The sequence below is a fragment of the Alligator sinensis genome, unplaced genomic scaffold (genome assembly GCF_000455745.1).
Source record: "Alligator sinensis unplaced genomic scaffold, ASM45574v1 scaffold404_1, whole genome shotgun sequence".
Lineage (NCBI taxonomy): Eukaryota > Metazoa > Chordata > Crocodylia > Alligatoridae > Alligator > Alligator sinensis.
Genome location: NW_005841839.1, coordinates 4,580,624 through 4,597,111, shown reverse-complemented (window position 1 = coordinate 4,597,111; position 16,488 = coordinate 4,580,624). Strand labels below are relative to the sequence as shown.

General features: G+C 44.8%; 1 protein-coding gene across 7 annotated transcripts in view; it reads left to right on the top strand.

The window, feature by feature from the left end:
* MAPK8IP3 (mitogen-activated protein kinase 8 interacting protein 3) overlaps nucleotides 1–16,488 on the top strand; it is a 75,229-nt gene that overhangs the window by 12,154 nt on the left and 46,587 nt on the right. For 3 of the 7 annotated variants that reach the window (XM_025204068.1, XM_025204038.1, XM_025204053.1), the window contains 3 exons: nucleotides 2,008–2,152; nucleotides 10,310–10,556; nucleotides 13,751–13,853. In XM_025204068.1, the coding sequence (XP_025059853.1) occupies nucleotides 2,057–2,152; nucleotides 10,310–10,556; nucleotides 13,751–13,853 (446 nt within the window). In that variant the 5' untranslated portion in view covers nucleotides 2,008–2,056. Of the gene's footprint in view, nucleotides 1–2,007; nucleotides 2,153–7,685; nucleotides 10,557–13,750; nucleotides 13,854–16,488 lie in introns of all 7 variants that reach the window. The other 4 variants (XM_025204076.1, XM_025204072.1, XM_025204045.1 and 1 more) reach the window with 2 other exon arrangements.

Below are 16,488 nucleotides of genomic sequence, written 5' to 3'. Positions count from 1 at the left end.
AACGGCTCGTCATTCTGAATTTGCTACCCAAATGTATTCAGTCTCTTTTTCCAGGTCCTTTCCCTCCCCAACTCTTTAAACAAGCTGGCTATTGCATCAATCCCTGTATTAGTGCATTTCCTCAGCTCTCAGGGGCCTCAGGTTCCATTACAGTGACTTTACACAAGGTCACAAGCAGAGTGGTTGTAATGGTCTCTTGGCTAGGTCCCTGAGGACATGTTCCCTTAGTACAAGAGCAGTCTTCCACATTATCGGCATGAAGACTGCTGGAGAAAAGCTGTGTTTGTATCAGATAGGCAAAAACAACCCTTACCCTGGGGTTCCAGGTGTGTTAACCCCACTAAGCCCATGCAGTTGTGTATGATTTTCTTTTCATATCTTTGTATGGGTTTTGTCAGTCATTTTAGTCTCCTTATCTGGTCTCTTAACCGTTCATTTGTGTTAGCCGCTTGACCAGAGCAGCATCACCTCTGTGTTCCTTAATAGGCTCATGATGCACAGTGATTCAGCCTTAATTTGTGTCTGGTGTGCTACTTTAGCCCTCCTAGTAGAAACTCCCAAGAGGATTTACTAAATCAGTACATCTGACCTTTCAGGCTCCCATCCTTTTCAGGCTGTTTTCATCCTTTGCAGTCACGCTTCCCTGCCACAGAGAGAAATCGTATGGATATGAGGCTGCTCTGACATGCTGTGATTACAGTGCATTGGAGCAGACTCAATTAATTGAGTCCGCTGGAGTGTTATAATTATCGCACTCCAGAAGACTCCAGCGTCACGAGTATCAGCATCCCCATGCTAAAAAAGGGCAGTGGGGGTGCTTTAACTAAAGCTCATTGAACGAGCTTTAGCTAAAGCGCCCCTGCTGCCATTTTTCAGCATGGGGACACTGATACTTATGATGCTCCGGGCGCTTTAATTACAGCTGCTCTTGGAGCTGCTTTAATTAAAGCACTCCCCTCCTCCCCCCACCCAGAAGCATGTGTATAAATGCCCTTTGTGGTGTTGCAATCTCTTCCATCACTGATGTTGTCCCTTGAGGGCTCAGTCTCAAAATCTGTGCCAGCATATGTACACACAGACAGAGCTCCCAACACCAGCTAAGCATCTGCAAACCATTGGGGAGGAAGGGCAAGGAGGGAGACCTCATTCTACTTCCTTTCCAACTGATTAATATACTAAACTGTATCCTAAACATTAGAGAATGGAATACATGTGTTGGTTGTCACTTTTATGTTTTAACACCTGAAATGACCCAGTTTGATTTATCATATGGGAGAATTCCAGGGCTAGCTGTCTCCTCTCTTTCTGTAGTTGGGGCAGACTGAGATGAGAGATGCAGAAGGTACAGTGGAGCTGACCTTCCCATCTCAAACTCCCTATTGACACATGAGCGGACCTCATGAAAATGAGGGGGTAACAGCTCTGCTGTATTTGGAACAAAGAACTTGCTCACTGTGGCCTTATTCCCTAGTTGGGTCATCTGGTTCTCAAACAAAAATACTGATTTCAGTATCCAGTGACTGGCTGTGCTTCACTCCTTTCTCCAGTGCACAAGACTTTTCCCCTCTGAGGGGTGGCAGAGCAGCCACTCAACCTTATGGAGTCTCCTGGCCTCTTACCCTTCCCCATGGAATTGCCACAGGAAGGTACAGTGTAGTTCCAGGAAAGACTCCTGAAGGTAGTGAATTCCAGTTTGAATCATTGGCCTTGTAGGGCAGCTTTTATCTGTAGAGCACTATGATAGAACTTTTTAATGCAGAGATTATGAGCATTAGATAACCCAGGTTTGATCACACAGTCAGTTGCTTCCACCTTGGAAAAATGGGACTTGGGAGAAAATACAGCTCTTGAGAAGAGAGGGGAAGAAGTAAAAACCCAAATTCTGTAGCATGTAAAATATTAGTAATTAATGGTAGATGTATAGTACCTCCAATCCTAGGGCCCTATGGCTTTGCTAACAGATTGTGTTTTTTCTCTCTCTCTCTTTTTCTCTTTCTCTCTGTTTAGCAGGAAGGAGCGTCCTAATTCTCTGAACGTCTTCCCCCTTGCAGATGGAATGGTACGTGGGCAGATAGGGGCCAAGATCATCCCCACAGTGGACCACTGGCACCTGAGTGACCTCGGCCAGCTGCAGTCCAACTCCAGCTACAAGGTTTTTTAGACCATCATGGAACAAGGGTTTCCCACTCTCCCACTGTCAATAGCATCCCACATCTTCATAAAGACAGAGACCAACATGTGTCCATAACACTTTGCAGCCTCTCTTTTTTCTACATCTGATCCATTCTGATAACTGAACTGAACAGGGAAAGGGTGACTTTAAGATACTCACAGGTTTTACATGGGGTATAGGCTGGGTTTCATGCCACTCATCTTTCTTGTCACCTTCTGATTTTTGTCTGAATATTAATTCTCTCTAATTCCCTATGAGTTTGATTTGTTTGTGATGGATAGAAGTATGTGAGGAGAGATTTAGGAATCACTCTACTTTTGAACCAATGCTGTTCATGGAGCATTTGCTAGAGGAAGTAGTGGAATCTATCTTTTGCTCCTACATAGGAACCTGGGTCTGGACATTATTCTGCATTGGCTTGTGTTCGCCTTCTGCTCTTTCTAGTCATTGCTGTTTTAATCTTCTTGTCTTTGGATCCATCTATACTAGGCAAAAAGAGTGCAGGCAGCCCTACTGATGTACCTGATGCCTTAAATCAGAAATACTTCCCATGCTCACACAAACTATGTAGGTACTCATTGGATCAGCTGTCTGTATTTTGTCACATTGGAGCAAGCCTTTCCATTGCCTTGATAATTGTCACTGACTGTTTAGCCTACGGGGCTGAACTCACAGCATTACAGCTATTGGTGCAATTGGTCCCTCTCAACTCTACCAGTCAGCCCCAAGAAACTAGAACCCCACCTGACACCTATTTGCATTTGTGCATGTTGTTTCCCTAGTAAGTAGCTTCACATTTTCCATCAAGCCAAGTAGCAATTGTGACATTTACTTAGCTGTGCCTGGAACATGCCCACCATTATTCCAGTTCTATTAGACATGAAGTTGATTCCAGCTATATGTGGAAATATGTATAATAAAATGCCCCATCTATACTGAACGCAGTGTTAAAAATTAATGTTAATCCTCTGATATGGCAGCAAAGCCCAATATCATATCATTAAACTGGCCAAAAGGGGGCTGCTATGCTCCTGTAAGCTTATAACTACTAATCCTGTAAAAAAAATAAAATAAGGTAGAGCATGGTAGAGAGAGAGAAATACAGCTATTCAGCCAGCATCAGTTGGAATCGGATGCACTTTGGCCTGCCTGTATTCTTCAGGATTGGGCCCGCAACAGATAACAGAAGTAATGTAAACAAATTTAAAAAATGCACAAGACAAATGCTGCCACATGGGTGTGACAGTGTTCATCACAGCAGAGACCTTCACACCAGGCTTGGAGCCCATTCAGGGGGGCCAGGATGTCAGCCCTCTGCTGTCACACCTGTGGCAGCGTGAAGGCGGCCTGGTGCCTCTGGACACATCCCCAGATCATCAGGAAGGACCAAAACAGTTCGTGGAACCTGGTCACTGCTTTCTCTTATAACCAGAGCCTGGGCCCTGGCTGGCTCAATGGTAGGGGTGTGTTAATGTAACACAGATACAAAAAAACCTTTAGACTTAGCCCTAGTTCACCCAGTGCCATTCAGGTCCCATAACCTTTCCAGAGATTTCTTGCTCTGGAGAACTATGCTGGGAGCCATAGGGTAGGACAAGGGTGGGCAATTATTTCAGCTGGAGGGTCACTTAATTAGTTTTGGTGAGCTGTTGAGGGCTGTGTGGGTAGCCCCGCCTTTTGACAGCTGCCCCGCCCCTGGTCACCATCTTGGGACTGGAAGTCCCCCCCAGCCCCTGACCATTGCCACTGGAAGTCCCTTCCCTTGCCTCCCGGAAATACTCCTTTTGGGAGCGGGGGTTGCCATCTTAGAACATGTTATTTTTTTACAGGATCTTTGAAGGTGTAGCGATCTGTGAGCACGCTGCTTTGGTCTGTGAGCGCACCGCTTTGGTCCCGCTCCTCCTTTGGCTAAGTCTGGATCCAGACTATGCTAAGCCTTATAGACTAGAATCCTCATGTAATGGATCCTCAGCATTATTCTCAGGGTTAGGGTCCCCACGAGGGGCAGGGGCACCCTATAGGCAGTGCGGCTCCCATGGGGGCACAGGGGCCACCTATAAGAGAGCATGGACACCCTCTAGGCAGTGGGGGCTCCTGCAGGGGAAGCTGGGGCAGCAGGTTCTTTATAGGGGGCAGGGGCATCTATAGGCAGTGAGGCCCCTATTAGGGGCACCCTGTGGGCCCCAAGCCCCTATGGGAAGCAGGGCCCTGCAGGCAGTGCCCCCCGCTCACCTGGCTCGAAGTGGCCCCTGTAATGCTCCCTGCTGAAGAAGGTACAGAAGGACATGGCTGCTCCTGGCTGCCTGGCCCAGCCCCTCCTCCAGCTCTGCCCACGCCACTCCCTGTGGCTGCCAGGGAGCACTGCTGGACAAGGTGGCGCAGGTGGGCATGCAGGGCAGGCGTGGGCTGGGCTGGGGGGGAGGCAGCTCCAGCTCTGAGGTGTAAAAGCAGCTGAAAGGCGGGGAGCGGCACTGATCCAGCAGAGCAGTTCCCCAGCGCCAGCAGAGCCCATGCCAGCCCCTGCCTCGCCTTGCCGTGCCACAGCCCAGCTCCTCTCTGGGTGGGTGTGCAGCATTAATAAGTTAGTGCACGGCATGGTATTAAATTGGGCATGGCCACGTACACATGCAGCTTGGAGGGAAACTTGATTAGAACCAGAAAAAAACCAAATCATACTAAAAGTCGAACACCTACTAGAACATATTTTAATTCTATTAGAAAAAAAATGTCTATCATGATTTGTGTTTGCATACTGTATATAAGGGATATTGCATAATAACTCAAAAATTAAGTCTTGGTCTTGTATAGTGTGTGTGTGTATGGTAGGGTGCAGGTGTGTGGGGGGGGGATGTGTGTGATGGGGTATGGGTGGGGGTGTGTGTGTGGTGGGGTATGGGTGAAGGTGTATGTGTATGGTGGGGTGTGAGGGGGTGTGGCTGTGTGTATGGGGGCATAGGGTATGTGAGGGGTTTGTGTATATGTGGGAGGTTGTGGGGGCAGGGTGTGAGTGTTTGGTGTTTGTGGGGAGTAGAGGGTGTGGGGATGTGGGGGCCCCCACACTCCCCCCATGGTGCAGCAGCAGCAGGTGGGAGTGCTCAGGGCTCTGGTGCCTGGTGGGGCGCAGCTCTGCCCAGCACTGCACATTGCAGCGAGGAGCACAACCCCCTACTGGGCCACCATATTGCCAGCACTCCCGGCACTTGCCAGGCACAGGAGGGAAGCCCCATGTGCTGGAGCTGGCTGCCTTCCCCGCCCCCAAAGGGAAGGTGTCTGGGGCTTCCCTCCCATGTCATGCAGCCCTGTCAGGGAAGACAGCCAGCTCCAGTATGCAGGACTTCCTGCACTCGCACGGCACAGGAAGGGAGTGCCAGTGATACAGACAGCCCAGTGGAGGCTGTGCCTCTTGCTGTGCCCCACCAAGTGCTTGCACCAGCCATGAATGCCCTGAGTGCTCCCACCTGCTGCTGCTGCTGCCGCTGCCACCACCTGCCAGGGCTACGCACCATGAAGAGAGTCGGGGGGGGTCCCCACACTCCTCACCCAAGCTGCCCACCAGCCTCAAGCTCTGTGCTCCTGCCCAGCTGCAGCTCTGTCCTGGCCCTGCCCTGCTGCTTCCCTACCTGCTGCCCAGAGCCAGCAGGAGACCGTGGAAGCAGAGCAGGTCCCCGGTGGCTGCAGCAGTGGCAGCAGCAGCCCTGCCCAGAACCTGTGTGCTGACTGGGCCGGACCCTTCTGTGCACAGGGGGTGGGAGCGAGGTGCAATAGGGTATGTTTGGGGGTATGTGTACATGTGGGTGCCTCACTTCCACCCTCGTGGATGGAAGGGCTGGGCGGGGTGCAATTTGTCAAGCAGGACCGTGAGCTGGATGAAAATGCTGGGTGGGCCAGATCTGGCCCATGGGCCATATTTTGTCTGCCCTTAGGGTAAGAGTCCCACATTGCACTGGTACGATCAGGGTTGGAGGCTTGTAGATGTGGCACAAGCATCTTTCTGCCAGCTGATTTGCATTATGGCTTTGCTGCAAAGACACAGTTCACAGCCAGTGCTTGTATGTCCTGTTTGTTGCTGTGATGTTGCATTCCCCTGGTGCAGATGGAACCAAAATCTCTCTCAATGGATCAGTTCTATATAGTGTTTCTTTTGCAGGGGGATGCTATGAGAACGATGGGACTGGATCTATTTTTCACATTTATAGAATGAGTGAGGCCAGTTCTTTAACCTGTATGCTGAGAGGGAGAGATTACAAGCTTCTTACTAATAGCTACCTACAGTTTATCAATAATTCACTCAGCATGGCAAGAAAATTCAACAGGAATCCAAAGAAAATTAAAAGACTTGAATTCTGCAGTGTGCTGCCTTTCTTTGCAATTTGTTGATGCTTGTAATGGGCAAAAAAATCTATAATAAATATAAAACTTGGTCAGCACTGGTAGTGCTCAGCTGTGGGACTTTCCAAGGTACTGCTGGGATTGATAGTTAGTGTTTGTTAAAGAAAGGCCTGGGCATATCTATAAGGAGATAATCTTGTAGGGGATGGAGTTTAGTAGGGTTATGGAAACCTTTAGTGTGTAAGAAATTTAAGGGTAAATTTCTTAAGGAGTGCAGATATGATCCTGTGAATAGTTTGTGGCGCGTGAAAAATATGGCATGAGTAGGTGTTATACAGTAGAAGATATTGGTTAACAGGTTGTGATGAAAGTAGCCCTTCATATAAGGGTCTCAGTTGTTCTCTGTAAGGCGGTTCTCTCTGACTGAGGCATTATTTCACAAGCATCTTTGCTCAGCCACTGAAAAGCATAGCAGTACTGCTGGTATCTTGCTGTGACCTTCTTCAATGGCATGCTAAGCCCCTTCAGTGTATGGAGGATATTGGATGCACTTGCAGCTCACTTTCCTGGCATTTTTCTTCCTGGTGTTCCAGACTAGTTTCATAGCTGGTAGGGTCAGAAGGGACCTTGACAGATCATCAAGTCCGACCCCCTGCCATGGCAGGAAAAAGTACTGGGGTCAAACGACCCCAGCAAGGTGTTCATGCAGCCTCCTCTTAAAGACCCCCAGGGTAGGAGCCAGCACCACTTCTCTCGGAAGTTGGTTCCAGATCCTAGCCGCCCTGACAGTGAAGTAGCGCCTCCTGATGTCTAGTCTGAATCTACCCTCTGCCAGCTTGTGACCATTATTTCTAGTCACTCCTGGTAGTGCTTGGGGGAACAGGGACTCCCCCAATGCCTGCTGGTCCCCTCTGACTAGTTTGTAACAGGCCACTAGATCCCCCCTCAGCCTTCTCTTGTGGAGGCTGAACAGGTTCAGGTTTCTTCCTCTGAGAATCTTATGTGTAGTTAAGTTTCTTACATAATTTCATTTATTTTTTTAATTCTATTTTTTGTAAATATACTAGGGCTTTTAATGTTTGTTTTTGGGGTTTGGGGTTTGTTTGTTTTTTACATATATCATATTTCGTGCATCAGAGATGAGTTCTTTAATGGTTTTTGTTTTTATGTACTGTGTTTTCAGTGTGATACCCATACAATTGTGACTACTCATGGTGACTGCTATGACTTTTGGGCCTTTACAATGCATTTTGGAGGTCTCTGCCCCACATTTGATGTTTAGGAGGTTGACAGGTATGGCTTGTAGGTAAGTGGTGGTTGTGGAGAGCATCCTTTTGGTAAGTGGTGGGTTATAGAGATGACTTCCTGAATAATGGAGGATGGCTGGTGAGTTAAGGAGATATATGGCACTAATAGAGCTCTTAGTAGAGTAGAATGAATATATCAGCAACCTGTCTATAAGAGTTCCTGGAAGATTGGAGGAATACGTCAACAGTATCTAAAGGTTTGGGAGTGGACATACACAAAATGGACTGGGAGGCTATGGAGGATATTCCATATGCAGAAAGTTAAGAAGCATAACCAAGGGGAAGTTGAAGACCCTGGTAGTAATTTCAAGATATGTTGTGGGTAAAATGAGGACTGTAACAATAAGCAGGAGTTTATGAAGCACACTCTTTAGAGAGATAGGAGATATGGGCATTATTCCATAGGTGATGGTAACATAGTGTTTCCAAATGTCCTGTAGCTCCTTTGAAGAAGTAATAAATCATGGATTGATGTGGGTGTCCATTTAGTGCTTTGAAATCCTTAGAGATTTTTGTTATTGAGAAGGGTGATAGGTTGTGTGTGTGTGTGTGTGTGTGTGTGTGTGTACACATTACATAATGCTGCCATACCTTGGTTTTGTTTTGTTTTGTTTTTTTAATTTACTTTTCACATTGAATAATACTATGAATTAGCCCCTTGGCTCTATGGCCTTTAGAGTGCGGTAGTCAGTTGTCATCAAATATAAGTCCTAGGTGCTGGATTTCTTCTGGAAACCTTTGATGTGATACTTTGTCCTAGGAAAGTATATATGGAAAATAACCTTAAATTCATGTCCATGTAATAATTTTGATGCTCATTTCAGCAGTTAGATGTGCAATGTCCAGCATGATGGTATACGCATATAAATGAAAGACATAGGTGCATTTGTTTTGGCTCACAAGATAAAACAGCAAGCAAAGAAGTGAATAAAATTTGATTGCAGCATTATGGTAAAAATTCTCCATATCAATATCTGCTTCAGTTGGACCTTAGGATTCCAGATAGGATTGCAAGAAAGGCATCCACTTGGACAAGCTATTTTAAACTAAAGCAGTATGGAATAAGGGGTCAGATGGTTCTTAACAAATGCATGGCTGCAAAGGGTTGAGTTCCCATTTTTTTCACAGTCTTCATTCCCATCCCATTTTGACTTCTTTTGCTGTGTTATAAAGAACACAAATGTGCAAATCACTGAAGTACACACAGCATCACAGCTCCAAGATTGTGAGGCCTAAGATAGCCTCAAAAGAGTCATTAGTAAACTGAGTGGATGCAGAAACTGTCCAGCAGCTGCAAATGAGAGAGGAAGTAACCAGAAACAGCTATATTTAGTAAGCTGGGGTATAGACATCAATGACTTTTTCACTCAGTTGCAAAACACTGTAATGTATAATTCTAGACATTGATTTTGTCACCCCCTTTCAGGCAATGCCTAAGGTGGGCTGGGCAGTAAATAGTTATACACTTTGCCAATGGATTTCACTTCAGTTTGGGTAGAAGATGAATTGCTAAATCTGAAGCAGTGTTTCCTTAAAGGGAAAGCAGGAAGAACAGCATCAAATCCTCGGGCATTTTTAAAAGCTTCCTGTGTTTTTTAGGATGTGGTACTATGAGGAATGACACTGCCATGTATATACATACCAGAGACTTGTTGGTGTACATTTCAAGTTTGATATACCTCTCATGAATTTCTTTATAACATCTTTTGATTTTTTTTTTTTTAACACCTGAGTCCCACCTTTGGCTGTATTCTGTGTCACTTTGGGTTCATGCCTGGCTAGCTTCTAGATGAGATGATCCAGCCATGTCATTCTTCCCGTCCAGCAAAATAAAACCATTTCAGCTTGGTTTCCACTTTGCTTCTGCTACCTAGGCTCAAAAATACTTCCCTGTGCTTTCAAATGAAGTGGCAGCATTAGAAAGATATTAAACAAAGCTCTGTGTGCCCTACAATGGATGCATTGACCCACCAGTGACAGAGCCAGAGCTTTTATGGGACCACTTCATATACTGCCTAATGCAATGTCCAGAAATGACTGTCTTCTCCCTCTTGCACTGGGCATCTGGAAACTGTTGGCCTGATTTTTTTTTAGAAGTACCAAGCACTCAAAAATCCCTCTGAATCCAATGAGTGCTGCAGGTGCTTTTCACCTTTGACAGTTGGGCCACATTTGTTAAAATAGGAGATTGTGAGGAGAATTCATATCTGATTTGACATCTGAAGACTTGGTAAGCCCCCTAAATATTGAAGGAATATGGGGATTAGTAGTGAAGGAGTAAGTTTTTGACCAGGTAGGATAACTGAGTTCAGCTCAAGACCTTGCTCTTCAGTTGTGGTGGCAGTGCCAAGCATGCACAGTGAGCCCTGGGTGTTTAGTGCTTGGCACTCATTTCCCATAATGCTACAAGGCAACCATCAGGTCAGTAAATGAGAAATTAACTGACACACACAGCTGTGCTTTTCCCTTTCTGTGTTCTTCCCCATCTGTATTATCACAGTGCCCACAAGATGAAATGTCTGAATCTGGGCAGTCTTCTGCAGCAGCCACACCGAGCACCACTGGAACAAAGTCCAACACGCCAACTTCATCTGTGCCCTCTGCTGCTGTCACACCCCTGAATGAGAGCATCCAGCCCATCAGTGACTACAATGGCACGGGCAAGAACAGTAAGAGAGCGCGGGAGAAACGGAATAGCCGGAACATGGAAGTCCAGGTCACCCAGGAGATGAGAAATGTCAGCATAGGTATGGCAGGCGTATTCCGATGTGTATGTACTCGGCTAGTCAGGCTGTTGCACAACTGTTTGAATAATTGATATACATGGATATTGTGAAGTCAGTTACTGGAAGAGGTGTGGGGTACTAAAAAGGAATAATTGAGCAGAGTAGCATTGGAAGCAGGGTTGTGAGAGGGTAGTTAGGGACCTGCCCACTTGTACTTGGAGACAGGGCTGTGCTCATATTGGCTGTTTTCTGTAAAATAAAACTATAGTTATATTTCCATAAGAATATAGGAACATAGAATTGAAAGGGACTTCCCAGGTCACTGAGTTCAGTTCCCTGATATTGTCCCCTACTTCATAAAATCCCTCTCAAACTAATCAAGCTCCATCTTAAAACCTGTTAGGCTTTTGTTTCCTCTAGTCTTATTGAAAGGTTGTTCCAGAATCTCTCTTCTGTGATGTTTAGCAACCTTCATCTTCTTTCCATACTAAACGGATTCACAGCCAGTTCATACCCATTTGTTCTTGTGCCAACATTGTCCTTTGGCTTACTTAATTCTTTTCTTTCCCTTGCATTTACCTTCCTAAATATATTTGTAAATAATGATCATATCCCCTCCCAGCATTTGTTTTGCTAGGTTAAACAAGCCAAATTCTTTTGGTTTTCTCTCATGTAAAAGGCCCTTCCCTCTCTTGAAAACTATTTTTACTCCAGTTCCCAAAGCCCCATTAGGACTTGAACCCACAACTTTAGGCAAGGGAAGCCAAAACCAATGCCCTGTGCCTCCATACTAAATGAATACAAAAATAGCTGTAATGCCATCACAGCAGCCACTTTAGTATATGTCTGTGGTACTTGCTTGTCTCCCATTACCGAAGCATCTGAGCACCCCATAGTTTCTGTAATGTGTTATCTTCACAACATTCCTAGGGTGCAGGGAATGGATTGTTTTACAGATCGGAGACTTGATCAGGAGACCTAGAAAGGTCTGCTGTGAAGACTAAAAATGAACCCAGGCCTCGAGAGCCCTAGGCTATCACCCAAATCACTGGACCATCCTTCCGCTGAAGTTTATTATACCTGACCAAGAGGAATTTTCATACAGTGCCTAAATGAGTTCCTGACAAATTGAAACCAGAAAACAATAACCTTTTCTGCTGTGGCCTTTGAGCGAGGATGCCAGGGCTCAAGTCCCATTTTCTCATTATATTAGTAATCAGGTTGTTGTCAGAATCACAGACCTCTGGCTGGCAGAGGGCAATGTAGTACTTCAAAGCAGGACTCTCTTACTGGGTGTTAGTTACTAACTAGCCAGTAACTCTTTCATGATGTTGGTCAGGCCAGGTCAGTAAGCATCAGCATTGGAGAGAATGGACACCATCTATGCTACATCCAGTCCCCACCACCATCCTCTGCAGGTCGTCAGAGGCTGGGAACTGAAGACCACTGGAGGGAATTAGTAAGAGACAGACAAAACGAAATTTGTTGCTGGGTAATTCCAGTGGTGATAATGGTTTTATATCAGGAATAAATTTGTTGTACAGTATTTTCTCCAAAATAGGTTGTATTCCATAAGGGAGGCATTAGGGTTCAGAGACCTGCAGCTCTAAAACACTTTAAATAGTTGTCAGTACAATGACTTAAAACTATTGCTTTGCAGCCATTTTACTTTCGCCTTCTGGGGCCCAAATCTGCTCTTGTGTGTGGGTATAACTCCATTTGAAGCTAACATATAACTGAGGGCAGACTTTGTGGTATATTGAATATGTATAACTTGAAGTTGAGGAGCATTACTTTCAACTGTTCCTCTGCTGAAGATATTAGGGGTGAATTTGGCCTTCAGAGCTCAAACTCGGTCCTTCAGCATGAGCTTACATTTTCTGAATGGTTCTGAACACCTTTTTTAGGAACCCTGATTAAACTTGATAGCCAAAGCTTTTGTTACAATCTCTGTATATTCAACCTCTCAGGTTTTTGTCACATATCCTCTACAATACAGCATCAGAGCAGTTTTCAATACTGGGGTTAAAACTACATGACATAAAGTAAGATTATTATGTTATGTATCCTATACAGTTAAACTTCAGATGCATGCAGGTACCAGTGATGCAAGCACATCAAAACAGAACATACAAGCCCATGTTCACACAAAATCATGATCAGTTTTAGTATCTGGAAGAAGCTTCCCCAGTTTTTTTTTCAAGAATGAAAGCTAAGAAATCCTTTGCTTCCACAAACTTGAGAATGTTTGGTATAAGGAGCCCCATTCTGGCAGTGAATACACACCAATCTTTGTGTTGAAACCTGACATGCGTTACCAAGGGTTGCACAAAACTGGCCTGAAGCAATGAAATATACATTCAAGTCATCATGCATATACTACATGCAGGGTGTGTTTAGCAGGCAGATCTGATGCATTTAGGATTTTAATGCACTTTGTAATTTGGGGCTTAGTTCTGCAGGGATATCTGCATGGGCAAACCCTGGCCCCTCGGTGGGGCCTACCTTCATGGGAAAACTTCAAGGCTGCATGTTTGAATAGTTTAGCTTCATTTGTAATCCATACAGCTTCATAAATTACTGGGAATTTCCTACTCCTTTCTTCATCTAATGATGACCCCAGGTCATGGATCATATTAGAAATAGATTAGATTGTATGTCTATGGATTGCTATTTCCAAATGCAGTTCACTATAATTAACATTTAAATCAGATGTAAGTGCAAGAATCTCTATAGTCAAATCATTTCTGTTAAAATGATTGTCATTATTTATAGCTTTAATAATCTTTATGTAAAAAAATAAATTAGTAAATTAGTATATGTTCTTATGCCTCTTACAATGTTGCATAAGGAGAGATGGGTTTTGCTAAAAGGCAAAGGGCACATTCTGGAATTAATTTTTTAATGTTTTATATCAAAAAACACTAGTGTGGGCACTTGGTGTTCCCACAGGAGACTTAGGTCACTTCTATCCTTGCCATGGAATTTTAGAATGCAACTTCCCAACCTTAGTATATGTGCGACTTCCCAAGTAGCCATTTGCTTTCTGTTTTTTTGACACACTGTACCATACCATGAGGCTTAGAGCTCTTGAGAGTTTGCAGCCTGATCTTGCAAAACCATTTAGACTTAAAGAACACTGTCCCTCAAGTGGACCACGGGTTGGCCTATTGTTCTTCTGAGTCAGTCTCTCAAATGTGTGGTATGTTCTGTAGGAATGGGCAGCAGTGATGAGTGGTCTGATGTTCAGGACATCATAGACTCTACTCCAGAGCTGGATATGTGTCAGGATCCCAGACTGGAGCGCACTGGAAACAGGTATTGACTTTTGTCTTCTATTTGTGTTTCATTACTTGTATAGTTAGTGCTGTATAGAAATATGGTGCACACTAATGAGGGGGAGGCACGGGTTTATGAGAAATAATAGGATTTCTGGGTTTTTTTGCCTGATGCACAGGGGAGATATGAAATTCCTGAGTTATCATGGGAAAAACAGCACAAGCTGATAATGTCTTAGAAGCCACATCCAGGTGACCTAGAATGAGACTGGCTTTAGCAGAGGTGCAGGGACTTCCCTTTTCCACGTGATCAAAGTGTGTGTGTGTGTGGTGGGGGGGCACTCAGGGGTGTATCTGAGGCTCTGGATGATGTCCAGGGCCCTGGGGAGTTAAGGTAGGGGGGCTTCTGGGTCCCAGTAGTGGTGGGCTCCAGCTTGGCAGAGAGGTGAAGGAGACAAAGGGGCCCTGGGAGCTCTAGGTTCCTGGCAGCTATGGGGAAAGATGTTAAACTTCCAGCTAAGGAGTTAAGCCTCTCATCTGCTCCCCAAAGACACTACTGCATGATATGCTGAGCAAAGAAATAAAACCCCTTATTCAGAAGCAGGGCCCCCTCCCTGTCTTCACCCCCTGCTTCTTTTCCCCAAGTACTTAGCTGGCAGGACCTGAGAGCCTCCTGACACCAATGCCCCACTCTGTTTCATCTCCACAAAGTTCATGTCTGTAGCTGCTGAACTAGCAGCATAACTACACCCATCCAACATCCCCCAGATTTGGTGTCAGTGCTCCCTGTCTTAATCAATGCCTGAGGCTTGTGTCCCCCTTGCCCACCCTTAGTTATGGTACTGGGTTTTAAACAGTACAGTTTGCCTTACTGGGCCAGAAGAGAGGAAGGCCTCAGGATAAAGATAGAAGACAGAATAAAGAGAAATGGGCTGTTAGGCTTCAGTAGGAGGAAAGAGAAAATGTCATGTGTCTAGTAAAAGGTCAATCCCCAATTAAGTTTCAAAATACAACATTTTCTCAATGTTAAAGCCTTTCTGACCCCCAGAAAATGAGTGGGCTTTTTGCTTTGTTGTTTTTAATAACAATTCCTCCTAAAGTTGGGAGGCTACCTAAGGGCCCTTTACTTTGGTGTGCTGCTTTTACTAGGCATGGAATAAGTTAGAAGGTATGTATGAATGGCAACACAAGGCAAATTTGTTATCAAAAAGCTGTGGGAATAAGAAGCAAGATTTCCTTTTACTACAGCATGGCCAGAATGTGAGAGACGCATGTTTGATTTTCTGAAGACAGCAGGAGGAGGAGACAGAATAGCAGAGTTAGTCATGTGGGAGGTTATTGTGCGAGTGACTGATGAGATCAAGAGTAATATGCCTGAATGTGAGAGGAGATGGACAGAGGATACCGCTACAGGCCGAGAACCATTTAATCAAAATAGTTTGTGAACCAACAGGGAAAACAAAGCTGCTGGGAAGAGGCGTAAACTGGTTCTGGGATCACTGAGTCATGGACTCTTGTGCTGTCCAGCCTTTGTAACAGGTGTACTTTTGGAATACATAATGCTTCCTTAAATTGAGATTACCAAAAGTAATCCAGTCCAATCAAAGCTTGGCCACAGGGCAATTTAAATGCCACTTGCTTCTTGCTGTTTGTTAATGCTCACTAGAGAGAGCATGTGCCTCAGAATATGTCGGTCCACAGCCTTGGTGTCCATTTTTTATGCCTTGGGGATATTGGATGTCCGTGTAACTATGTAGGTCAATGGTTTTCAGTCTGTGGACCCCTGGAGTCCACAGATTATGTCTAAGGGCATCACAAAAGATGGCTATGATCAATCAAATGTATATGAATACCCACATTTACAATTCAGAGGGGTCTGCACCTCCATTCAAGATTTTGTAGGGGTCCACAAATGAGAAAAGGTTGAAAACCACTGATATAGGTTAAAACAAAACAAAACAAAATGCATTCACTTCTCTTTGCATCTGGTAATCATATTGTTCCCCATCCTGTTTGAAATAGCCAGCCATGCAAACTCCTGGCTCGATTATTGGAATTTAATGTCTAGGAATGAGGCTACACAACTTGAGATAAGCTCCAGTAGTGCTGAACATGATGACTTGTCTGTTATCAATGCAGGAAAGTGTAAACACACCACCCAATATATCCCCATATTCATACCAGCCTTTGCGGTTGGCTGTGACTCCCTGAGAGTTTGCCTCTTCCTCCATGACTGCAGCCTTCCCCAAAATTCGTGTTCTAATCGGAACCATGAAATTATCAACAATTAGAAATGGAGTTGTGGGTCTAGGAGACAACTTTCAGAGACCTCAGACCCAAGACTCTAAAACTTGCTCCTGAATGAGCCCAAAGACACCACAGGCTTCTTAAAGGGTAAAGCCATCTCTTTTTTGATTTATCTCTTCTTAAACAACTTTTTTACATGTGTCCGTATATACTCAGAACTCTCAGAAAGAACAGAACAGCATGTGCAGTCTAACTTCTCCTGGTTGGGAAAGTAAAAAGAGATTAGCATTGTTTCTGTTTCTGACTCCTTATCTGTCTTCACTTCTGTAACAAGCACCTCTCAGTTGTCTAGAATGATCACATTTAGAATTCAATAAATGGGCTCAGAGATCAGACTTAGGTGTTCCTGTTTTAGGAAGCTTTCTGTT